The sequence below is a fragment of the Lepidochelys olivacea genome, assembly GCF_965140295.1.
Source record: "Lepidochelys olivacea isolate rLepOli2 genome assembly, chromosome: 5".
NCBI lineage: Eukaryota > Metazoa > Chordata > Testudines > Cheloniidae > Lepidochelys > Lepidochelys olivacea.
This window is the reverse complement of record NC_140415.1, coordinates 92,203,852-92,230,458: the sequence shown is the minus strand read 5'-3', so window position 1 is coordinate 92,230,458 and position 26,607 is coordinate 92,203,852. Positions and strand designations below refer to the sequence as shown.

Below are 26,607 nucleotides of genomic sequence, written 5' to 3'. Positions count from 1 at the left end.
CATCTGGTCACCCTAATTCAAGGTCATTAGTTCAGCTGCTTAACGTAAGTTTCCTTATTTATTACTTGCCAAGATAGATAGATAGGTGCCATCCTAACTGGAGGTAACATTATCTGAAACGCATTTTGTTTGTTCTAGAATAGCGAGGGAGTGTCATGCTTCCAGGAAAGGGTTGCCTAAAAAGTCACATAATCTCAAAAGGCCACTATATCATGTAGTTTCTCAGTTGAATTCTTCATCAAGTTATTTTTATGACTATTTATTTATGGTAGCACTTGCTGTGTGCTGGGCACTTTCCAAACGTGCAAGGACAGTCACTTCTCTGAGGATTTTATAATCTGAACCTCTTCGTTGCAGGATCAGGGCAGCCTAAGGCACCATTATCTGGGAAACTTCATAGCTAGCTTTGCCTCCCCCCCCATGACAGTCTAAAGAGCAAATGTTCAGTTTGCTTCCAGATGAACATAAGAGTCTGAAAAATCCTTTTCAAGGAGGAGAAAACACCTTTAGCTCTTAATTTCAGAAGATACCCCACGTCCACAGACAGAAGTGTCTGAAGATGTTTCCATGAAAAATCCAGTCACCGAGCAGGAACTAGTCCTGATGTCATTTCCATGTTAAAGCACCAGTGACTCTCCCAAAAATTATACAGTCCAGTCAGCTCATTTTCACCTCTTTCATTGGCTCATCCCACTAACTGGGAATAACTTGGAATAACTAAAACAAATAATAAAGGATTGACAGTATATTTTAGCTACTGAAAAACAGTCCAAGGACAATAACTTAAAAATGGAAATATCAAAATAATAGCTGTTATCATAGTTTTATGAAGGGGATAGCTAGACAGAAATGTGACTTTCCCTGAACTTTTGGGTTTTCAGATGAAAGCTTTAGTGAGTATAAAAGGTAACTGAATGGAATATGTTACTTCCTAGCCTTTACCTCACAGGCAGGGATTAAGTCTTTATTTAATCTGTGATCTAATGGGTTAAATTAATCCTTTCTCTAATGCTACCTAGTTGGACCAGGAGTTAATTTAATTCTGAGGGCCAAATCCTAGTCCCACTGACATCTAATGGAAGTTTTGCCATTGAGGTTATTGAGCTCATGAGTTAACCCAAATACTTTGTTTCCTTCAGATTGTGAATAGCAAACATATACAATTGCCAGTGTACTGGGTCTCTCCTGAGAATTTTTTCACATAATTCAAATGTTTTATATTGGGGGAAAAAATTGTATCGATGAAGATTTTCAAAGAGAGAAGCCACATCAGAAGTAGCTTGAGGTTAGATAACAAATGCTCATTGCACCTGATGTTTGTTTCTACAGCTGGAGGGGCCATTCTCATGGGGGCACCTTAATCTGCATTATAACTTTCTAAGCATTAAAATGTCTGCAAAGGCATTTTAAAAATTGAGCCTGATACTCTGTTGCATTTTGTAGATGTTTTGCAGCTCCTACTGTCCTACTTCTCACCACAGATTCCCAAGCATTTAGCATAAGAAAAGAAGCATCAATTAACTATGTTCCTATCCTAATTTATGATGGCTTTGTACCAGTGTAACTCTCTACTGCTGTGGAGTTACTCCTGAAGTACAATGGTGTAAATCCGAGCAGAATCATGCCCACTGAGTTTGTTCTTCCTACTTAAAGGGTTTAAATATGTTTTAACTAAATTTATTTAATTTAATTACAATTTTAATTAAATGTAGAACAAACAGTAAATATAGAGAAAACGTAATTAGGAGATTACTGTATCGGACTTACACAATACAATAGAAAATATCAGATAAGTATAAATGGGCATCTTGAAAGATAGTGTATAATAAAAAAAAAAAAAAAAAAAAAAAAAAAACCTTTCCAAGTGGAAATAGATTGATGCTATAATATGAACAGAAGGAGTTCTGTGCACTGAAGATTTGCAGGATCATGCCCAGATATATGCAGTAGTAAGAAACAGGTACAAAACGACATCAGAACTGTATATTGGAAAATGTAGATTCGTTTTGTCCATTTTAGTTGGCTAAGGACTTGATTATCTAGTTGGCCTGCACGTGGGACTCTCATTCTCTTCAATGAGAGTTCTGCCTGTGGGATCAGCTATGAAATTGGATCCTTAGCAGTGCAATTCCAAGTAGAGTTAATGAAGTTGTGCTGCTTAGTCTATTAGTGACTTTGACCCTTATTCTTTTGTGATACGCTGCCAGCTGACAATATCACAATTCTAAAGGAGTTTTTCCTCATAGTGATTTAAGTTAAGAACTAGGTGAAAGGTCGTGCTGTCCTATGGGTATAATTTGTAAGGTGTACACAAGCCAAAAATGGCTGAGAACTTAAAAACTGGACAGTAACAGACCACAGATATCACTGGTGGTTGAACCTGGTGATATTCTGAACCAAAAAAGTTCTCAACCATGCTTGTAGCTGGTTCCATCGCTTCACACTGATTAATGGACGTTCTAGGCTTGAGAGTAAAATCTGGAGAAAGTGATAATTCTGGAATCTTACTATATAGATTACAAGGCCAAATACACCCTGGCCCAAGTCATTGCCTCTCCCATTGAAGTTAACAGGCCAATTCTGGTCCCATTAATATCAACTACAGTTTTGCCATTGATTTTAGGAATAGTACATACTGTAGTTATTTCAGATTTACACCCGTGTAACAGAGCACAATTTGGCCCAGTCTGGAACCATAACTGTCTTTGCCAGAACTCAAGTTAGCGCTAGGTGTCAATCAGATCTTTCATATGAAGCAAATGTTGATATTTTGCATGTCTCTGAAAATAATTAAAAATGTAATTGAATAAAAAGCCTGTACAATGTATTTCGGTTATTTGAATTTGTGGACAATTGATATTATATAATATCATTGCTATGGCTAATAACCTTTTAGCTCTGAACAGAATTCCTAAAAACTATTGCTCTTCATGCACATTTGCAAGATATTTACAAACTCTTTCTGTTCTCTTTTTCCTGTTCAGGTAGTGGCCCAATCCTGGATCCTGAACTTTATGGTATATATTTTGATTTTCTTTTTTTTCAAAATGTACAAAAAAGAAATGACAAATTAAGTAACTCAAAAACGGAAAGATGAACTGTTATCCTGAGTTAAACTTAAATATTATTTTAACCTGCTTTATGGTATATATTTTGATTTTCTTTTTTTTCAAAATGTACAAAAAAGAAATGACAAATTAAGTAACTCAAAAACGGAAAGATGAACTGTTATCCTGAGTTAAACTTAAATATTATTTTAACCTGAACCAAATATTCTTTATTTTGATAGTTCTTTCCCTGCCTTATATTATTTTATGATAAATGGATACAAATAGAGCTTTTTACTGCTTTCTCTGCTGCTGTTGGTTCAGACTAGGAGAAACATAATGCACTGCTATAGAATGGTTGTAAATATCCCCAGACGGAGGATTAGAGCTATTGGTGGCCCAACTCTTGGATTTGGAGTTTTTGTGATCCTTTCAAAGTTCTGTTTTTTGGGGGAGACTGAGTTCATTATCTTTTCTCCTGTAAGTTAGTTAATGTTTTGATGATTCAATGTTTATAAAAAGCATGTTTTACTGCTTGTAGGGAAGCCTATGCTACATCTCAGAGAGAGTAAAATTTCCATTAAAAATGAGATTTGCACAAGTGAGAGCCCCTATAACTTGTTTTTTTCCCTTTTCCCCTCTTTACTCCTTTCCTCTGTGTCTCTGTATTGGTTTTTCATCCCACCTCTCTGCTCATTTTTCATCCTATTTTTACTCCCCTCTCACTCCCCTTTTCTCCAGTCTCTCTTGTATAGTCAGAACTTGCACCTGCTAACATCTGAGTGAAAGTCATGCTTTTGAACCCAGGGTATTTTAGTTGGCGCTGATTTAGACAAAATGTGTTAACCCATCCCTGATGAAGACCCAATCTATACCGCAACAGCAGAGCAGTTTGTAAACTTGCAGTTATTCTCTAACATCTCTGGGCTGTCCTTCATGGGTTAGGGACCTTTTACAAAAAAAATAATGAATTGAAAGTCCGTGTGACTTACGTGCTGTTGAAAACTTTATCCAAGCTTAATAAAGTATTGCCTTAGCCTAGGTTACAGAATTTCTTTTTAACCTGATAGTAATATGTTTTTTAGCCTCTTCTGATATGGCTCCCCAAACTATTACAAGATGAACCAAAAACAGTTACGTGTAACCATTGTGAAATTGAATAGTGTTGGCATTGGGTCCTAACCATCTACAATTAAGTTGTAGAAAGTACCATCAGGAGGAGATTAATCTTGTTTTAACACAAAGAATTTGAGGACCAAATATTGGGAGAAAAATCTGCAAAACAGTTGGCTACTTATTATATAATAGCTTTGTTGTATTTGACTAAGTGCGAAAGTCCATCTTCAGCAGTGCTTCCAAACTACCCTTTATGTTCTAGGTGGGTTTGGGTCCTGCTCAGTTTATGGTTATTTGGATGAAATAGCCCATGACTTAAGTTTCCTTAAGCTGATTTAAATTTTATTGCTTTGATTCCATTCCATTCCATTCCATTCCATGTCATTAAACTTTAGCAAATGTGCAATTGGGGCATCAAATTGTCTTTAAGTGGTTTGGAAATATTAAAGCATAGCTTCCCCTCCCTTTTTTTCCAAGGAGGAACTAATGCAGGTGTGTTTTTTGTAATTTGGACAGTTTTTCCTATATGTACGTTGGTTTTGATCTTTGTAATTCTCCTAGGCCCCCATTGTGTAAAAGTACTCAAGCACATGCATAACTTGCTGCATGAGAGCAGTCCTATTAACTTCAGTAAGGACTACTGACATGCTCACAGTTATGCATGTGTTTCAGTATCTTCTTGAAGAGCCTGCAAGTTCTAGTCCTGCCCAAAAACAATATTATTCTGATATTTCCATTTCCCCCTTTTTAAAGTTACTGTCCTTGGACCATTTTTCAGTAACTAAAAGATACTGACTGTTAATTCTTGCTTTCTTTGAGACTCATTGTAGTTTTAAATTGTTTGTCTTAATTCATAGTTCATAGGTCTACTTAGAGGGATAAGCTATTGAGAGAGGTGAAAGTGAGCTGATTGGAAATACTATATAATTAGTTTTTGGGAGAGTCATTGGTAGAAACGTTTTAACATGGAAATGACTTTGCGATTAGTTTCTGCTCTGTAGTGAAAACAAGAATAAGTTTATCATCAAAGAACAGACATTTCGGTAATAATGAATAAGAATATTGGGAACAAATGGCTACATATAAAACAAAATCATAACTTGCTCTTTGGACCCTAAATTTAACTAGCAAGTTACCCGCTTGTCTAAAGAAGCTTATCTCACTCAAAGTTTTTGCTAGTGTTTTCAACAAAGTCTGGGGGAGATCCCACTTTCATGAAGTAAATTTCCTGTCCATTTGCTTCCTACTTGAGGGATGACTAGGCATATCCTTTTCCCGCTCCAATATGCTCAAGCAAATCTTTGTGCACCTCTAGACGGGGTCTCTTCCCTCACCTCTGGGCTATTTTTCTCTTCTTATTAGTTTCTTTCTGAAGTCTCTGGCAGCTCTTTGTTAGCATTTGACTTAGCAGGGGCAACCATTAGCATTCTTACATATAAACAGCTAGGATAAACATCTCTTGTCTGACAATCAGTTTTCACTTTTGTTGGTTGCATACCTTATGAACATAATTTTCAGTATATATACATAACTCTTTATATAGTGTCTGTACATACATTTCACAATGATATTGATGACCAGACAGGCTTTTTTTTTTTTAATTAAAGACCTTACATGACCCTCTTTACTAGAATGTAAATACCAGACTCAGGGGATAACAGGAATCCCCTATCATCCCCTCTCTGCCCCTTTCCAGTTGGCACTAAGAGGTTCCTCGGTCACAGTAGCAGTAAAAGGAAAAAAGTTTGTACAAAAAGTCAGATTCTGAGAGCTTGCTCCTGCAAGGTACTAAACACCTCCTGTAAGTTTCTGAGTGCTATCAACTCCCGTTAACTTCAATGGATGACTGGGTACTCAGTGGCTCACAGGATTAGGCTCTTCAGGAAGGAGTAGGCATATACTGACACTTGGATATGTGATGGAGGGGGGAGAGAGAGAGACCACCATATGGGGATGATATTAAACTACAGATTGGTAGATGTAAATTTGAAAGCTAATAATAGGGATAGTTGAACAAGATGCAAAAGGGACACCTCTTAACCCTACTGAAATAACATGGAGTAGAGGGACTAACCAGGAGATGGAATGGAAAATATTTTCAGTTAAAAAAACCTAAGAGTATCTCCACACACCCCTGCATGCCTCAGAGATTTGTGATAGGTTTTTGCAGCTCTCTCTCTTATAGTCAGACTGTGGATTTGGTGCGGGTGACTAGTGAGACAGCACTTCATAGGCTTGCCAGATCAAGGTCTACCAATGAGAGGCAAAGTGGGACACTTACGCTACTCCTCCCTGGGCCTTGTGTTAGTGGTTGAGCCAGGCAGACTGGCTGGGTGGGGCTGAGGATTTTGTGTGGAGAAAGCCCTTTGTGGGATGTGGTCCATCCCTCTGGATTTAGCTCTGTGCTGCATATGGTAGTCCCCAACCTTTCCATTAAATGTTTTTAAAACAAATGCTTACTATCCAAAGGTTAGAACTTGGAATACAGGATGTCTTTTTGGCAATAATATTTGGCATTTACATACCATTTTACATGTTCAGAGCACTGCACAAACATTAATTCTTTAAATAGTTAATCTTCCCAGCATGTCTGTGGGGTAGACAAGGAAGTATGCCAGATAAAACCCTACCCACTGCAGTGTCACAAAATGGTTCTATTTGGTTTGCAAAGAGTGTGCTCATTTTATGCTGACACTTTGCACTGGTAAATGACTGCAAATGTTACAGGGCAGTGAAGAATCAAGTCCTAAAGTTTCAAAGTCCAACTCAGTGGGTGAGTCAGAGTAAATGTAAGTGCACACGGAACAACATACATACTTCTGATAAGTCCCTCAAGATACACTTTTGCAGGCCTTCTGATATGTAGAAGGGTAAACTTTATTGGCAAATATTGCTCGCCAAATTCTGACCTCGGGTACCCGCAGGTAATTAAGGACAAAATTTGTCCCTCTGAAAATCTGATGGTCATATTGTGATATATTTTGGTATCTATGAATGTGTATTTTACCTTGCCATTGTGATTAGTTCTTGTATTATGAAAACAGATCCAAGAAATTAAAGTGGCCCCTGCAATAAAACTAGAAGAATAAAAGGGGTAAAGCTTCCATAATAAAGGCATTGCCAACAATTTCACTTCTAGAGAAAGCCAGCTGCTATAGCCACAAGAACCTAAGTACACTTAGACTTTTCATGCAGCAACAGATTTAGGTACTGTTTTCAGAAGGGGTAGGTCAAACACCCCCACCACTTTGTAATGTGGCAGGACAAAAGTGTTAGTGACATTAACTGCTAGCCTCCACAGCACCTCTTGAATGCCATATTGCTTGCGCAGATGGGGAATGCAGGCAGGGCCAAGGTGTAGTCGGTGTAATATGAAGAATGCTGTCCCCTTGCCTTTCTCTACAGTTTGATGCCTGCTGCAGATATGTAGCTGTAGAGAAGGGCATGGAGGGGAAATCACCTTAAGGCAACATTATGGTTGAGGTTTTAAATGTTAAAGTCAGGAAATTACAGTGAGTCTCCTGAAAGGACTGTAAGGGCATGGCTACAGTTGCAGATGTAGAGTGTTGTGAGTTAAACCAGCCCTCGGAGAGCGCAGTAGAGAAAGCGCTGCCGTGTGTCCACACTGTCTGATTCAAGCGCACTGGCATGGCCACATTAGCAGCTCTTGCAGTGGCCACAGAGAGCAGTGTATTGTGGTAGCCATCCCAGCATGCAAGTGGCTGCAACGTGCTTTTCAAATGGGGGGTGGGGTGGGGTGGAGTGTGACAGGGAGTGTGTTGTGTCTATGTGGGGGGGGGGGAGAGCATGTCAGCATGCTGTCTTGTAAGTTCAGACTGCAGCAGATCCCCCTCCCCCTGCCTCTCAAGCAACATTCCACACTAACAGTTGCTTTGTTCCAGAGCAGATAAACAGCCGGCTGTCAGAAACAGAAGCTTTGAAAGGGCATATCTGCATTCCTGCAGCCAATTCCAAACAATGACAAGAGTGGCCACTTGATTTAAGGGGATTATGGGATGTTTCTGGAGGCCAATCAGAGCACAGTTATGCAACACCTCGTTCACACTGTTGCTGGGGCTTTTCAGCCGAGACAGCACCAAGCGTTCTGCTTCTTGTGGAGGTGGATTACCAGGAGGGCTCCAGCTGCAGAGTCCAGGTGCTCTAAGTGCCTTGCCAGTGTGGACGGGTTGTGAGTTAGGGCACCCAGTGCTGCTTTAATGCGCTCTAACTCGCAAGTGTAGCCAAGCCCTAAAGTGAGCCACTTTGCACGCAGAATGGGTATTATCTATTACAGCTGGACTAAATCCTGGCCTTTGGCCTATTATAGTGCAGACCTAGGAGAGTCAACGTGGTCTGGCTGGGCTGCTTTATATCAAAATAACCAGATGTTGAGCTGGTGACAGGGAGAGCCATGTAGATGTTACAGTACCAAAGAACCCAGCCCCCAAATAATGGCCGTAGATGAGATGCAGGATGCTCTGCAGCAAGGAAGTGTGTGTGCACGCGCTCATGCATGAAAACTGAAAGTGCCCATGCAGCATGTTGCCAGTGTTCCCAGCTAACCTCTCCAAAATGGCACTGAGCGCCAGGCGAAGATAGGTGTATTAGAATGCAGATTCTCCCCTCCCTTGTGGCAGTTTTGAGGACAGAAACAGCACTAATGATCCTACCCCACTTTCAAATTCCATTTATAGACTTTTGGCATTGACATTTCTTCTTGATTTAAACAAAATATAAATTGGAAAAACAATTGTGATGGACTGACTGTACATTTAAATAATCACACTAGAATTACAATTGCAACAACTGAACTGATTACATTTTATTTGAATGTTTCTCTCTCACGTGCACACACATTTTAGTATGTAATCCTAGAAATAGATGCAGCTTTGCATTTGTTTTGTATTTAGTCCTTGTTATCTTGGAATAATGCTGGTGGAAAATCCTGCATTTGATAAATCCATTGTGCAGTTTTCTAATAATTATAACTTTGTGGGGCCAAAGTCCTCTTTCAGTAGAGTTATTCTGGATTTATCCATTGGAACTAAGAGTAGGGTGTGGTCCATCACATCTGAAGAAATTAATTTAAGAAATGTCTGGCGTGAAAACTTTTTCAGGATTAAGTCTATGGCAAGTTAGCAATTTGGAACCTAAAATGTTCTTGAGTTATCCAAGTACACAGAATAATGTGTTTAAATTTTTTTGACATGAGACGATCTGTCCCTTCACACTTTGATAACTCAAAGCTAGCTAAATGGGCTTTTGCCAAAATCTCAAAAATAAATCACAGGATAATTCTACACTACAATTAGGAGTGGTCCCCCTGTCTCTACCCCTAGCCTGGATAGACCAACTTGCACTAGAGTGTGCTAAAAATAGCAGGATAGATGTTGCAGCATGTGTGACAGCTCAGGCTCTCAAGCCCACCTGACCCCCTGGATGTGAGCTTGGGTTCTTATCTCAGTCTTCGCTGGAGCTGGAACATCCATACTGCTATTTTTAGCATGCTAGTTTGAGCCAAGCTAGCACAAGTTTGTTTATCTGGGCTGGGAGGCTCAGTTCCAGCTGTAGTGTAGACATACCCCAGAAGTCCCCAAACTAATTTTTTTTAAAAAGCCTCTTCTTTGGGCTTTGGCTGAGCATAAGGCTAAAACAGTTCAATCTTGAGGGCAGTCTTTGGTTTTTAGTCACAAGCACCCAAAACCAGGTTCAGAGTAAAAGTCCTTCCTTAACTTTAACTCTGGCTTCCCTCGGTAGTATATATTACAGCGTAGATCCATTCTCTGAAGTTTTACATAAGCAAAACTTACACGGTTAAAAAACAACGTCTGGAGCAAATGAAGCTTTTGGCTTTGTAGATCTCCCAACAGAATGCTCAGTTGATACAATAGAAACAATTAATCTTTTACAAGGAACTCAAGAGTCTCAAATGTTTCAAACATTGCAGTATTATAGTAACTGAAATAATGATGACAACCTTTTTTCCCCCCTCCCTAAGATTATGAAACCACACCTAATGATATTGGGGACACCACGAATAACAGTAATCAAATCACTTCTACGGATGTTTCCAACAAAGAGAATGAAGATAGCATCACTGTAAGTATATACATTGTTTCCTGGTTTGTAATCTTGGCAGACTTTCTGACTATAGAACTGATGAAGCTGTGATGGGACACTAAACTAACAGTGTACCAGAGCTGTTGCTAGAATTGTTTAAGATGCCCTTTTCAAAAAATGGGTGTGGGGGGGAAGAGTGAGTGACTTTTCATCTGAATAAAGTGGATCCTTAACTTGCATTACTTTTCTGACCAACTCTTAGAGATGATCTGTCGTACCATGTTGTTGTTTTTCGTAGGACCTAAAATACAGTAATTTTATTTACAAAGTAAGAGATTTTCACATCCTTAAAATTCAAGGTAATTTGAAAGGCTCTCTCACCGGATTTATAAATCCGGTAGTCAACTGCCGCTCGTAGTGAAGTCATGTTATAACGAAAAATCAAATTAGAATTCTGTATTTTAGCACCATTTTTCATGGGGTTGTCATTAAAGGATAACATGGAGATTTTTAGTAGAAACAGCTAATTCAGTGAGCCTGACTGTCTACTTCCTTACCTCTGTGTAATCCTTTATACCTGCATAAATTGAATGTAAAGCACTGTCATTCTGACTGCTTAACATTTAGTGTAAATTAGTTCCCAAGATAGAAGGCAGTGGTGAATTGCACCTTGTGCATGCATACATGATACATGAATGGGAGGGAGAATTGTGAGCTATGGAAGACTAGAAAGTGGTGGGTGGGCGGGAGCTACAAACTAGATATTGCTTCAGTACATACAGGGTTTTTTAAAAAAAATTTAAATATTCAGGAATAGCTCAGGAGATAGAACTGAAGGAGGAAAGAAGTTCAGGATTTAAAAAAAAACTATTAACAATAGATATGGGCCAGTGGGAGTGATCTCAAATCAGTTCCCCCATTCTGTTCCTGTCAGTTAGGGACATCAAGGCCCAAAGTAGGAGCTGAAGTTCAGACCTGTAGGTGTGGGTCTGTGGCAACAAATCTCCATGAGCATTACTTCAGAGAGCCCCTCCCCTCCTCTATCCCCACACTGTCCCTTGTGCGACTTGTGGACAGCCGGGACCATCTCATAATCTGCAGAATCCTGAGGGGTCTGTGAGAGGACGGAGCCATCTGTGAAGAGGCTCTGTGCTGCACAGTGGCTTTGGTTCTGGTTTCCTTGTTAGTGGCTGTGCCCCAGGGGTACACTGTGTCAAAGGTAGTCGCGCCTCAGGCTGTATTATCTGTTCTGATAAAGCTCCATAGGGCTGCAGGGGTGGATGGCATGCAGTCTCTGTTCTCTGCAGGGTGGGAGAGAGCCAACATAATGGTCCCCTCTGTGCTCTTAGATCTGATTCTCTTTTTTTTCCCTTTTAAAGAAAACTTTCCCTAGTTTGATTATTCTGAATAAATGTTGATTGCTTTTGAAGACATTTAATCATCGTGCAACAGATTGAACTGTTCTTGCCCTCTCTTTTAGGTGTATGTTGTGGTGGGGATTGCAGCATTAGTGTGCACTGGCCTAGTGATAATGCTCATTATTCTGAAATTTGGAAGACACTCCAAGTTTGGGATGAAAGGTAAGAAGTGTTGTTTCTTATAAGTTACCTTAGTTGTCATAGGTCTGACCAACACGCACCACATGCCTCTGCTCCTGAAGTACCGATGATAAACTAGAAAGAGTGTCCTCGCATATCAGTCCATGCCTTTGAACAGTAGGCAAGGAGCTGGTCAGAGAGGGATAAATAAAGGGCCTTGAACCAAACTCTGATCCAAACACATGGTTTTAAGCAATCACCTGTTCTCTGCTGGCCTGATTTCCCCCCCCCCCCCACCACCACCTGAAGTCCGTTAGTAGTACCTTATTCTGCAAGACCAATGGGACTATTCATGGGGTAAGATGTTACTCAGTGTAAGATGGCAGAATCTGGCCCCAGAAAAAAGAAATTTGCTCTGATCTGCATAGGATTATTAAAGCCACACTTGGTAATTCAAACTACAATTTTGGAAGCAGGTATCTGTTAGAGCTGCAACAACTGGGGTACTGCTGCAAGTGCTTCACCGTCACATTAGAGTTTGCACTGCAGTACCATGCCATAGGAAACGGTACTTTTTGAAATGGCAGTCAGCCCTGTCTGAGGGGTGATGAGTGTGAAATTCTGAACCTTTTATTTTTTGTTTAAACCTTCAGTACTACTCCCTCTGCCCATTTCTGGAGATATTAGAGGAGGTGTGTTTTATAAAAAGAACTTGTACATTTGGTGAGGATAGGTGATCAGGGAGTATTTCACTGTGGACCAAAGGGTGACCATGTTTTGTTCTTGGGCTGAGGGTCTGTGGAGAGGGTGATAACTAATCCCTTAGGCTCCTCATCTCCCTTTATCTTTCCTGGGACCCCAACCACACTGGCAATGCCTTTTAATGATCCCATAAAAACTCATTCATGGTTTGTGGCTCTGACTGGGCCCTGACACTGAGCCATTCAGATCTGTCTGATGTACCGTCAGCTCTGGGATTCTTGAGGGGGAGAATTCCTAGAGCAGCTGAGACTTAAATGGAGAAGAACTGTGGTCAGTGCAAAGCAGCAGACATACGGCCTGAGATGATATACCTCCTCCACACATGCCTGCATGCTGTTCCCAGTCTTTGGAATCCTCAGGGGCGTTATTGGGGATGTGAAGCCTGAAGGACAAAGCTGTAAAGTTTCAAAGGGTAGAAAGAGTTATATTGGACTGAAAGAAGGTTTGGAGTATGTTTTCTTTTATGCTGGGTTGCATTAGGAGAGAACAAGAAAGCCGGATCCAAATTGTAAGGAAGGATGGTGAGATCTCTGGCATTTGGATTCTAAAAGTCTTCGTGGAATAGCACATTTATTATGTTACTATTTGTCCATACTAATGTCTGAAGAAGTTCTTTACTAGCAAGTTATATCTCCCGTCTGGGAGAGGTGAGAAAAGTTCATTTATTTTCAAAATTAGTCAATAAGTTACTAATCTTGTCTGATCTGCAGTATGGCATCAGTGCTTTTCTAGCTACAAACCTGCCTAGAGCATGTTTGTGTACGGACTTCTTTCTTTGTGAGTCACTGAGTAAAATTTTGAAACTGCAGCAACTTCAACATGGAGTTTATTTTCATTTTGTTAATCAAAACAGTGAGCAAACTATAGCAAACAGTTCTGGATCCTAAGCACAAATGCTTACTCCTTCGGGTACACTCCCTCAAATGTCTGTCCCTAGTAGGGACTTTTACTCTGAGGATTAATTTACTGTAAATAAATACCAATTGATAGATTACACTTTGTAATCATGAAATAGTATCATTAACTGTAAACAAGTCCTTGAAGGTTTGTGTCAGAAAAGGACCACATTCTTCAAAGTAAAGATGGCCCTGAATTGATCCATGTATCTTCCAACTTTGAAGTTTTGCATCTAGACCTGAATTTAGGAACTTGGGTTTATCCTTAGCCCAAAGCTCCAGAGACACTTTTTCAAATTATTACCATTATCATCATTATTAGTTTGTGTTACACTAGTGCTTAGAGGATCCATCAGGGATCAGGTCCCCAATATGCTAGATGCTGTAAGTGTATGTAATACAAAAAAAGTATCTGCAGCAGAGAGCTTGCAGTCTAAGCATATGATGGGAGACAAGTGACGATAGACTAGTTGTGGGCTTGCGGGGGCAAGGAAGAAAGGTAACAGTGGAGAGATTCTATTTTGTACAATAAGCACCAGTCACAGCATACTGTATTAAAAATTTGAAGCTGTCATGTAAACAATAGAACCAAACCTGCTGCTCCTGAAATCATTGGGTGGTTTGCCATTGGAGTTGGCCCCAAATGAGGAAAAGTCAATTTACATTACATGGTGCATTTTAATCCATGTTTTATTTGGGCCAAGAGGAAATATTAAATTTGCTGTGGAAAATTTGTATTTAAACACGGCAAAATCATCCTTTCAAACGAATGTCTTCCCAAGTGCTTCTGTGAGCATTTTGCATTCACCAGAGAGAACTTCCTGAATGATACAGGCCAGGGATACACAAAGGGTTTTTACTCCTTTTTCTGTTATCTTGAGGGAACACACTGCAAGCTCCTCAATCACCACGTCATTCAACATTCTCTCCACCCTTCCTCAAACAATAGTCCAGAAAAAAACAACCCAAAGCAGGCATGTAGTTAATCTTGATAAAGAGCAGAAAGGAGAAGTAAATGATCCTTTCCAATGTAGCTAGCATCTGCAAATGGGGATAATATGTTCCACCAAATGTCAGAGGTACCCGTCCAGAGTAAAATGGTGCATGGAGTATGGCAATATTTCCCCATGAGGAGTGAAATTCATGCCTTACTTGCAGTCATGGCACGTATCAGCATTTCCAGTGCAACAGAATACACCTACTCTACTCAGGGCTAAAGTTGCCCTGGCTTTGTCTGTGCAAGGATCATTCATATCCAACTCACTCTGTGCCCTGGCTCAGAGCTGGAGGCAATCACAGTCAAGGAACCCAAGCATGCTGTGAGACTAGCTCTCAAGGTGATGCTAGCCTCCTCATAAAGGGACAGAAAGGGGTAGATTGGGGCTTCCCCCGGTCCAGCAGTGCTGCCCACACCCAGGGGAGCACATGCTGAACACTTTCAAAGACTGCCATGGTGATCACGTTCCTCCTGATCTCCTAGGTGTGATTTGTGCCTGCCTGATGTGCAGGGCTTCTGGGAACTCCCACTGGGCTAGTTCTTCTCCGAACACTCCCTGTGCACCATAGCCAGTGGCTTAAAGCCATAATGTATTGCTCAGTCTATATCTAGCCGTGTCAGCAGAGTTTTATAAAATAACTTGTATTTGGGTTTCTCATTTGGTTTTACATAACTGAGAGTGAGGCGATGGTGGACAGGAACATTTTTGGTGCTCATGCCATGCTGTTACTTTTTCAGATTACAGTAAGATAGCTCTGCGGTAGACTTGAGAACCTAAAAAACCCTCTCAATCACGTAAGTGAAGTGAACTGTGGTTGAAGTTGGGGCTTGTATTGTGTCGTAGTATAGCTGCCAACTTTGGTCTTATTTCTCCTTCAAGTCATGTCCTACCTCTTAGACTATGGGAAGGTGCTGAGTCCTAATGTCCTGATGATTAACTTCAAAAATTAAAAGATATGGCTGCTTGGCATTCTGTTCTTGAAGCTCACACAGTATAGTCAGCACTGCATGCCAGATGTTAATATTCTTCTCTCCCCACTACGACTCTGAACTTTCAAGTGTATGGAACTTACAATACTAAACGTGTAAATGCACTTATATCTGATAAAACCTATGTGCGTTCTCTGTTGTAATGGCCATTTCTTTTGGTGATGGCTCTAAATGCGATTACCTTTGTCCTAGACTTCTGTACATTTTCTGAACATGGGGCCGAGACCTTTGGACACATAGGGTTATAGTGTAGCTGAAGAAACCTGTTGTTAATTTCTTGAATATATTTATTAGTGGGGTCATCGAGATTTGTGCATTGGTCTTGTGCAACTTCTTGGTTTGCATGCTTGCTGGAGGATGTGAAAATTCTTGTGGTAGGTGTATGTCTGACTATATCCATCTTCTAAAACTGGAAGAGCACAAGGGTCCTAGAACAGAGAGGGCTGGAGTGAGTTCATGAGCCCTACTGAGGAGATTTATGGAAGAATACTTCTGGCTTCCTTTCAGTCTATCTGCACGATTGGAAGAGAAATACAAGTGAGGTGACCAGCTGGGAAATAAACCCATTTTTAATTTTGGAATGGTTAATTAGCATCAACATGACACTGAGAGAATGGAAGAGGAGGAAGAAATCTGATGGAATTTGGTGATTAAAGCCTGAATATAGGCAAAAACTCAGAGGGTCACATTTGAAACAGCATAATTCGATTCAGAAAATTAAGCATTTTTTTTGTACTGGGAGGAGCTGTTAGCAGTAAGAAACATAACAAGCCGAAGAGGTGTTCACATTGCAAAGACAATACTTGGGGTCCCTAATGCTCTTTGCTTTTTAAGAACTCTGGGGAGGGGAAAAAAATAATTAGACCCAAGTACTATGAGAATTGCTCTTTGGTAAAGGCCAAATGGGACTTTTATTGGAACCAGAAAGGGGGTGAGAAGGGGAACCTCTTAAGAAAACAACAAATAGATTCTGACAAAACTTGAGGGAAGCATGTGTATGTTTAATTCCTTTGAGGCGAGGGATATTTGTGTGTGTGTGTGTGAAGCTGCTGTCAGTGCTTTAAGATTTGTGCTATAATCCAAAGAAAAGGGAATAAATTGAGTCTGAAATTCCTATTGTACTTAAACCGTGCTGGAACAGTTCTCAAGTCTGAGCTTGGTAGCACACTCTCCAAAGGCTACTTTTATTCCTTAAGATACCTCATGCATCCTAAACAGGGAATGTATTTTTGAATGATTTTTATACTCCCATGAGAGCATGTATGGAAGTCTGCATTTGCAGTCTGAACAAATAACAATATGCATCAATTTCATAAATAAGTCAATGACCTTTATATAACAACTGATTCAATTTATCCATTTTTTTAAATGCTGGACCTTCAAGCTCTTGCAAGTAGATTATAGTGGCTTCTGTATGTAAATTTGTCAAACAGTCTGTCAGGCTTGTTATGTTTTTTCACTAGCTTGACTACAAGTTATCAGTCCAACAAGACCTCATATTTTGTGTGTCTGCCTGCATATAGGTAAAGAACATGTTTCTCTCATCTATTTCATGGTGGTTTTTTTTCCTGAGTAACTTCACCAACCCTTCTATACAGACCTTGAGCATTCTTTACAATTTTTTAAGTTAAAAAAATCTTCTAAACAATATTACTATCCACTGTCTTAAACTTTCTAACTTTCTATCTTTCACCAGAGTATATTACTTTTCCTGACAAACTCTTGTTACATTTTGTATTTCAGTTTAAAGATAATACAGGAGAGCACAGCTAGAAACTTGGCTTTGGTTGTGACATGTTTCACATTTATCTTATGATACTTTAGTTTGAGTAAAAAATACTGTGCAACTATATGAATAAATGAAGCCTTAAATCACCAATATTGTCATTCAGCACTTGTGGTAACAGCTTCTCTGACACAATGTATCATCCATCCATTATAGTAAGAAGTCTTTAACCCTCATTTGCCCAGCTAATCAGATTTATGACTTTAAATAATGGGGCATTTGGGTCAGGTTGGGCTGCTTTGTCATTCTATTCTGTGTATGTGACAAATTATGTGTAGGCTCAAAAGTTTTTGCACATTCCTGTGGAAAGAGCATCATTGCCAGGAAGAGGGGTCTCTTATCCCCTACTTGTCTGTGAGCAGAGAATGTGGCAGATGCTCAACTGTGTTCTCCGCTTGAAAGTATTTCACTTTTCTGTGCTTGGCGGGGGGTAGAGGGCAGAGTCACAGCAGCATGTGACTTCAAAATATCTTTATTTCAAAATAAAATCTGTATCCTTTACTCTGGTTTGTGTTCTTGAGAGTTGAGAATGTGATAAGCAAGCGGATTAAAGGACTGTTAGGGAAAAGGGGAGACATACAATTTATTTTTATTCTACCCAATATTAATGCAACCCTGGATCAAGCAATTGTGCTCCCTATGAACTAAGGGAAGAATCTTAGGATTACAAGGAAGGTGCTGCTTTATGTAATTCCTTCTTGGGAAAGACCTGTAATTTACAAAACATAATTAGGTTTTCAAGCTCTTTATGTATCTATATAACAAGCCTTCAAAGAGCCCATTATGGACACTTTCTGTCTTGTATGCCAAATAATTTAGAAGAACCATGCTCAAAATATGGGAATTAGAGGCAGGACATCTGGATTTGTTTCCCAGGCCTGATACAGATTTGCTGTGTAATCTTCATCAAGTCACTTAAACTTTCTATCCCTCTGTTTTCCCATCTATGCTGTGGTGGTGGTAATGCGGACTATACCTGCCTTACAGGGGTGCTATGAGATTCAATCCCTTTAATGACGGGTCTTTAAATTGCTTTAGTATTATTTATTTCTATGACTGTTAACTAAAATGTACCGGAGCAGATTTAACTGAAGATGTATGGTGGCGATGAGATTCGTAAATAAGATTTAGGAAGAAATTTAACATGCTCAAATCTGTGATGTCCTTGAGGGTCACATATGTAAAAGCAAAGGAAGGGAGCTGGCTGACATCAACCAAAGATTGGATGATGTTTTACACCATTGTTCCAATGCCACCTGTGACACTGACCACCACAGTGGCCTTGGGCAAATTGTACAAACTATCTGCCGCTGCATCACCCTCTGTAGTGTGGGGATGGTGACATTTATGGGTGTTTTGGAAGATTAATTTGTTAATGCTTGTAAGTTGAGGATGCAAAGTATTGTACGGCAAGAGTGCAAAGTGTTGTTGCTGTTGTTGTTATGAACTGATCCCTAGCAAAAATGTCATATGACAGTGTCAAGGTTCCTCCCCCACTCTGAACTCTAGGGTACAGATGTGGGGACCTGCATGAAAAACCTCCTAAGCTTATCTTTACCAGCTTAGGTCAAAACTTCCCCAAGGTAACAAATATTACCCCCGTTATCCTTGGAATGGCCGCTACCACCACCAAACTAATACTGGTTACTGGGGAAGAGCTGTTTGGACGCGTCCTTCCCCCCAAAATACTTCCCAAAACCTTGCACCCCACTTCCTGGACAAGGTTTGGTAAAAAGCCTCACCAATTTGCCTAGGTGACTACAGACCCAGACCCTTGGATCTTAAGAACAATGAACAATCCTCCCAACACTTGCACCCCCCCTTTCCTGGGAAATGTTGGATAAAAAGCCTCACCAATTTGCATAGGTGACCACAGACCCAAACCCTTGGATCTGAGAACAATGAAAAAGCATTCAGTGTTTTACAAGAAGACTTTTAATAAAAAATAGAAGTAAATAGAAATAAAGAAATCCCCCCTGTAAAATCAGGATGGTATATATCTTACAGGGTAATTAGATTCAAAAACATAGAGAACCCCTCTAGGCAAAACCTTAAGTTACAAAAAAGATACACAGACAGAAATAGTTATTCTATTCAGCACAATTCTTTTCTCAGCCATTTAAAGAAATCATAATCTAACACATACCTAGCTAGATTACTTACTAAAAGTTCTAAGACTCCATTCCTGTTCTGTCCCCGGCCAAGACGACTACAGACAGACACACAAACCCTTTGTTTCTCTCCCTCCTCCCAGCTTTTGAAAGTATCTTGTCTCCTCATTGGTCATTTTGGTCAGGTGCCAGCGAGGTTACCTTTAGCTTCTTAACCCTTTACAGGTGAGAGGAGCTTTCCCCTGGCCAGGAGGGATTTCAAAGGGGTTTACCCTTCCCTTTATATTTATGACACGCCCCCCAAATCTCAGCTAGGGTGAAACACTGGCTGGGATTTCTTCCTGGAGCTCTAGGAAAACAGAGTTAATAAGACACATGCATCTCTAAATATACTACCAAGTACATAAAGACTAACAATATTTTCCACATCTCAAGGACGATTTTAACCAGTTGATTCTGGGAAATTTTCACGGGAGAGTGCATCAGCTACTTTATTAGAAGCTCCTGAGATGTGTTGGATGTCGAAATCAAAATCTTGGAGAGCTAAACTCCACCGAAGAAGTTTTCTGTTAGTTTCTTTGACGGTGTGAAGCCACTTTAGTGCAGCATGGTCGGTTTGCAGGTGGAAACGCCGTCCCCAAACATATGGGCGTAGCTTTTCCAGAGCGTAGACAATGGCATAACATTCTTTTTCAGTGACTGACCAGTTGCTTTCCCTCTCAGACAGTTTTTTGCTGAGAAACACTACAGGGTGGAATTCTTGATCAGGTCCTTTCTGCATTAAAACTGCTCCCACACCACGCTCGGATGCATCTGTGGTTACTAGGAACGGTTTGTCAAAGTCTGGGGCCCTTAGTATAGGGTCAGACATGAGTGTCGCTTTAAGCTTGTTAAAGGCCTTCTGACACTTTCCGGTCCACTGAACAGCATTTGGCTGTTTCTTTTTGGTTAGGTCTGTCAGTGGGGCAGCAATTTGGCTGTAGTGCGGTACAAATCGTCTGTAATAACCGGCCAAGCCTAAGAAGGATTGAACCTGTTTCTTTGACCTTGGGACAGGCCACTTTTGGATAGCATCCACTTTGGCCTGTAGGGGGCTGATAGTTCCTTGACCCACCTGGTGTCCAAGGTAAGTCACTCTGTTTAGGCCTATTTGACACTTCTTAGCCTTAACAGTTAGTCCTGCCTCCCTTATGCGCTCAAGGACTTTTTGTAGATGTTCCAGGTGGTCTGCCCAGGAATCCGAAAATATGGCCACATCGTCAAGGTAGGCAACTGCATATTCTCCTAATCCCGCTAGGAGACCATCTACAAGTCTTTGGAAAGTGGCGGGTGCATTTCGCAGCCCGAAAGGGAGTACATTAAATTCATACAGCCCGAGATGTGTGATGAAGGCTGACCTTTCCTTGGCAGATTCATCTAGCGGTACCTGCCAGTACCCCTTGGTTAAGTCCAAGGTAGAGATGAACTGGGCCCGTCCCAGTTTCTCTAATAGTTCATCAGTGCGTGGCATTGGATAATTGTCTGGGCGAGTTACAGCATTTAGCTTACGGTAGTCCACGCAAAAACGTATTTCCCCATCTGGTTTGGGAACTAGAACCACTGGAGATGCCCATGCACTTTCAGAGGGGCGGATTACACCCATCTGTAACATATCCTGGATCTCCCGTTCTATAGCAGTTTTAGCTTGAGGAGACACCCGGTAAGGTTGGACCCTAATTGGGTGAGCATTACCTGTGTCAATGGAGTGGTATGCCCGTTCAGTCAGTCCTGGGGTGGCTGAGAACGTTGGCGCGTAGCTAGTGCACAGCTCCTGGATCTGCTGTCGCTGCATACGCCCAAGGGTCATGGAGAGGTTCACCTCTTCCACACCACCAGCACATTTCCCTTCGTAATAGACACCTTCAGGCCACTCAGCGTCGTCTCCTCCCTGGGCTGTAAACTGACAAACCTTTAATTCTCTGGAATAAAAGGGCTTTAGAGAATTAATATGATACACCTTAGGCTTTCGGTTGGAGGTGGGGAATGCTATGAGATAATTAACAGCTCCCAGGCGCTCCTGGACCACGAATGGCCCTTCCCACGATGCTTCCATTTTATGGGCCTGGAGCGCCTTTAAGACCATGACCTGGTCTCCTACTTTGAAGGAACGCTCTCTGGCATGTTTATCATACCAGGCTTTTTGCTCTTTTTGAGCATCCTGTAAGTTTTCTCTAGCAAGGGCTAAAGAGGTTCGGAGGGTGTTTTGTAGGTTGGTTACAAAGTCCAGAATGTTAGTTCCTGGAGAAGGTGTAAATCCCTCCCATTGCTGCTTCACCAACTGCAATGGCCCCTTAACCTCACGGCCATATACAAGTTCAAATGGAGAAAACCCTAAACTGGGATGTGGTACAGCTCTGTAGGCAAAGAGCAACTGCTGCAATACTAGGTCCCAATCATTGGAGTGCTCATTTACGAATTTACGTATCATGGCCCCCAAAGTTCCATTAAACTTCTCCACCATGCCATTTGTTTGATGATGGTAAGGAGTGGCAACCAAGTGATTTACCCCATGAGCTTCCCAAAGGTTTTTCATAGTTCCTGCCAGGAAATTAGTCCCTGCATCTGTGAGGATGTCGGGGGGCCAACCTACCCTGGCAAAAATGTCTGCTAGTGCCTGGCACACACTTTTAGCCCTGGTGTTGCTTAGAGCTACTGCTTCCGGCCATCGGGTGGCAAAATCCATGAAAGTCAGTATGTACTGCTTTCCTCTGGGTGTCTTTTTCGGAAAAGGACCCAGAATATCCACAGCTACTCGCTGAAATGGAACTTCAATGATGGGGAGTGGCTGGAGAGGAGCTTTGACCTGGTCTTGGGGTTTTCCCACTCTTTGGCACACCTCACAAGACTGGACATAGGTAGAAACATCCTTGCCCATTCCCTCCCAGTGGAATGACCCCCCCAAACGGTCTTTGGTCCTGTTCACCCCAGCATGGCCACTAGGGTGATCATGGGCTAAGCTCAAGAGCTTGGCCCGGTATTTAGTTGGAACTACCAACTGTCTCTGAGGATGCCAGTCTTCCTGGTGTCCCCCAGAAAGAGTTTCCTTGTATAAAAGTCCTCTTTCTACAACAAACCTGGATCGATTAGAAGAGCTGAGAGGCGGTGGGTTGCTCCGTGCCGCCGTCCAAGCTCTCTGGAGGCTTTCATCTGCTTCCTGTTCGGTCTGGAACTGTTCCCTTGATGCTGGAGACATCAGTTCCTCATTGGATTGGGGACATAGGCTTGGTCCCTCTGGAAGCGATATAGGGGATGGAGCTGTTTCTGTTGACTGTGAACCGCTCTCCGCTGGTGCACTATGTTGGGATTCAGGCTCCGGCTGAGCCTCTTGTGTAGGGTTATCGGCTGCTGCCAGTTCAGGTTCGGTGGGGCCCTCTGGTGTTGAGGTTGCAAGTACTGGATTCAGTGCTGGCACGGGGTCTGGTGTTGGTTGTTTGGCTGGTTCCGGTTCTGGGACTGGTTCCGTCTGGGTCTCTGGGACTGGATCCACTACTGCTGTTGCAGACATTGGCCTGGGGTCCAGGTCCATCACCTCTGACTGGGTCCTGATAGAAGTTTCCGGAACAGAGCTAGGCCTCACGGCTTGTTTAGCCTGGTTGCGGGTGACCATTCCCACCCTCTTGGCCTGCTTCACATGATTGGCCAAGTCTTCCCCCAACAGCATGGAGATGGGATAATCATCATAGACTGCAAAAGTCCACATTCCTGACCAGCCCTTGTACTGGACAGGCAACTTGGCTGTAGGCAAATTGAAAGAGTTGGACTTGAAGGGTTGAATCGTCACTTGGATCTCTGGGTTGATTAAATTGGGGTCCACTAAGGAAGCATGGATAGCTGACACTTGTGCTCCGGTGTCCCTCCACGCGGTGACCTTCTTCCCACCCACACTCACAGTTTCCCTCCGCTCCAAGGGTATCTGGGAGGTATCTGGGCCTGTGGACCTCTGGTGTGATTCCGGTGCAATGAACTGTAACCTGTTGGGGTTCTTGGGGCAGTTGGCCTTTACATGCCCCAGCTCGTTACATTTAAAACATCGTCCAGCTGACGGGTCACCGGGGCGAGGTGGGTTGCTGGAGAACGGGGTGGTGGGACGATAAGGGGTCTGGAGGGTTCTTTGGGAGGTAGGTGGGGCTTTGGGCGGCCCCCGGTAATAGGGTGTGGTCTGGGGTGGTCCCTTCTGGTCTCCGCTCCAACTGCGACCAGTTTTCTTCTTCTCTGCCACCTCCACCCATCTGGCTCCAATCTCTCCTGCCTCAATTACAGTTTTGGGTTTCCCATCTAGGATGTATCTTTCTATTTCCTCAGGAACACCCTCTAAGAATTGTTCCATTTGCATTAGGAAGGGCAAATTTACTGGAGATTCAACACTTGCTCCTGATATCCAGGCATCCCAATGTTTTACAATGTGGTAGGCATGTCGGGTAAATGACATGTCTGGTTTCCACCTTAGGGCTCTGAACCTCCGACGAGACTGCTCGGGTGTTATCCCCATTCTGACTCTCGCCTTGGATTTAAACAGTTCATACTTGTTCATGTGTTCTTTAGGCATTTCAGCTGCCACCTCAGCTAAGGGTCCACTGAGCTGCGGCCTCAGCTCTACCATGTATTGGTCAGTAGAGATGTTGTACCCAAGGCAGGCCCTTTCGAAGTTTTCTAAGAAGGCCTCAGTATCATCACCTGCCTTGTAGGTGGGGAACTTTCTGGGATGGAAAGTGGTACCTGGAGAAGGATTGCTAGGGTTTGTTGGTATATTCTGCTGGGCCTTTATCCTCTCCATCTCCTCCACATGCTTCCTTGCCTCCATTTCCCTCTTGTGGGCAGCCTCCTGTACCTCCTTCTCCAGCCGCATGAGTTCTATCTGTCTTTCATGTTCCCTTTGTTTTTCCTCAGCCTGAAATTTGGCTAATTCCAGCTGTAGTCGAGCTGAGGATTTGGCCATTCTAACCTCTCTGTTTTTAACTAACTTTACACCCGAGGTTTAGAAATAAACAAACAAAACTTGGCTGTAAACTTTTGCTGTGCTGGAATAGAGTACCTATTCTCTGATAGTGATTGTCAGCCTACAGAAAAAGACAATTCCCTTGTCTCTGCTCTGGGCCCAAATTAAAGCAAAAAACCTCCAACTACTTGGAAAACTGCTTACCCAGCCCAAAGAAAAAAAAAAATTTCTTTTCAAACCTGTGCTCCTTGTAAAACAAAAAAAAAAAAAATCAAAATCCTAAAAAAAAACCCTGCCACTTTTGTCTCCAGGCAAATGGGTAGAGCACACACCCCCTATTTACTTTTAGGAAGAAAAGAAAAAAAAAAAACCTCTGGGTTGGAAGACTGTGAATTTCCCTGCAGGAGTTAAGTACCCTGCCTCCAGGCAAGAAAACCTGCAATTCACAAGATAATCCCCTTTTGTCTCTGCTTGGCCACAAAGCAGAGAGAAACCAAGCTGCTTTCAGTTTCAAAGCTGCCTTCTGGACTTCCTAAAAATTCCTTTTTAAAATCTGTATTTCTAGTTCAAAAAATCTCAACTGGATCTCAAAATGATTTCAGGTTAATCCCACCACTGTGCCACCATGTCAAGGTTCCTCCCCCACTCTGAACTCTAGGGTACAGATGTGGGGACCTGCATGAAAAACCTCCTAAGCTTATCTTTACCAGCTTAGGTCAAAACTTCCCCAAGGTAACAAATATTACCCCCGTTATCCTTGGAATGGCCGCTACCACCACCAAACTAATACTGGTTACTGGGGAAGAGCTGTTTGGACGCGTCCTTCCCCCCAAAATACTTCCCAAAACCTTGCACCCCACTTCCTGGACAAGGTTTGGTAAAAAGCCTCACCAATTTGCCTAGGTGACTACAGACCCAGACCCTTGGATCTTAAGAACAATGAACAATCCTCCCAACACTTGCACCCCCCCTTTCCTGGGAAATGTTGGATAAAAAGCCTCACCAATTTGCATAGGTGACCACAGACCCAAACCCTTGGATCTGAGAACAATGAAAAAGCATTCAGTGTTTTACAAGAAGACTTTTAATAAAAAATAGAAGTAAATAGAAATAAAGAAATCCCCCCTGTAAAATCAGGATGGTATATATCTTACAGGGTAATTAGATTCAAAAACATAGAGAACCCCTCTAGGCAAAACCTTAAGTTACAAAAAAGATACACAGACAGAAATAGTTATTCTATTCAGCACAATTCTTTTCTCAGCCATTTAAAGAAATCATAATCTAACACATACCTAGCTAGATTACTTACTAAAAGTTCTAAGACTCCATTCCTGTTCTGTCCCCGGCCAAGACGACTACAGACAGACACACAAACCCTTTGTTTCTCTCCCTCCTCCCAGCTTTTGAAAGTATCTTGTCTCCTCATTGGTCATTTTGGTCAGGTGCCAGCGAGGTTACCTTTAGCTTCTTAACCCTTTACAGGTGAGAGGAGCTTTCCCCTGGCCAGGAGGGATTTCAAAGGGGTTTACCCTTCCCTTTATATTTATGACAGACAGACTTTACACAGATCTCTGGCCCATCAACCATTCTATAAGGCTATAAAGAAGCCTTTTTATGCAGGCATAGCTCTCCCTCCACTAGCAAAGTTGCTGTCCTAACATGCCCTCTCCTGGCTGGGTGTGGCATTGCAGCATCCTTTTGCCTCAGTTGCCCCCACTGTCCTTTGGTCAAGTCTAGCTATAAGTGTCCTGCTTGACCACTTTACAGAGACCTACCCCTTCTGGGGCCACGGTTTGTTTTTCTTTTTTCTTTTTTCTTTTTTTTAACCAAAGTCCAACAAAAATGTATACAAAACCAAGCCGTCAGCCTACTGGGGCTTAGCTGGCAGCCACCTCGTTACCAGCATGTCTCTGCTGCTCTATGTCTTGATTAACCCCACAATCTAAGGGCTCCTCCCCTTACACTGGGGTGCAGGCAGCTCCTCAAGGCTCCCATCTCAATCAACTCTGGAGAAGCCTGTCTGGTCTTTATCCCTTTCTCCTTCTCAGCCTTCTTTTAAGGCTGCTTCCCAGAGGGCATTTTCTACCTCCCTTTTTGGGTCTCTTCCTGATCTCTGTACTCTATCTCTTCACAGAGAGTGACTGTAGCATTTCTCCTTACTAGCAGCCCCCTTCTGCTCTGAACTTCCTCTGTTTATGGTAACCACTCAGCTCCTTCCCAAGCTGAGACTAATGTTCAGTTAAGTGTGGCCCACCCTCCAGGGGCAGCTAGGTAGCATAAATGGCCTCTCAGGCCCACATTAACCCTTTCAGGGCCTGCGTAGGGT

General features: G+C 42.1%; 1 protein-coding gene across 2 annotated transcripts in view; it reads left to right on the top strand.

Annotated features, from left to right (window-relative positions):
• The window catches only part of NTRK2 (neurotrophic receptor tyrosine kinase 2), a 275,952-nt gene that overhangs the window by 61,358 nt on the left and 187,987 nt on the right, over positions 1–26,607 (top strand). For both annotated transcript variants that reach the window (XM_084628250.1, XM_084628249.1), the window contains exons 10-12: positions 2,985–3,017; positions 10,162–10,262; positions 11,704–11,803. In XM_084628250.1, coding sequence (XP_084484376.1) covers positions 2,985–3,017; positions 10,162–10,262; positions 11,704–11,803 — 234 coding nt within the window. The remainder of the gene's footprint in view (positions 1–2,984; positions 3,018–10,161; positions 10,263–11,703; positions 11,804–26,607) is intronic.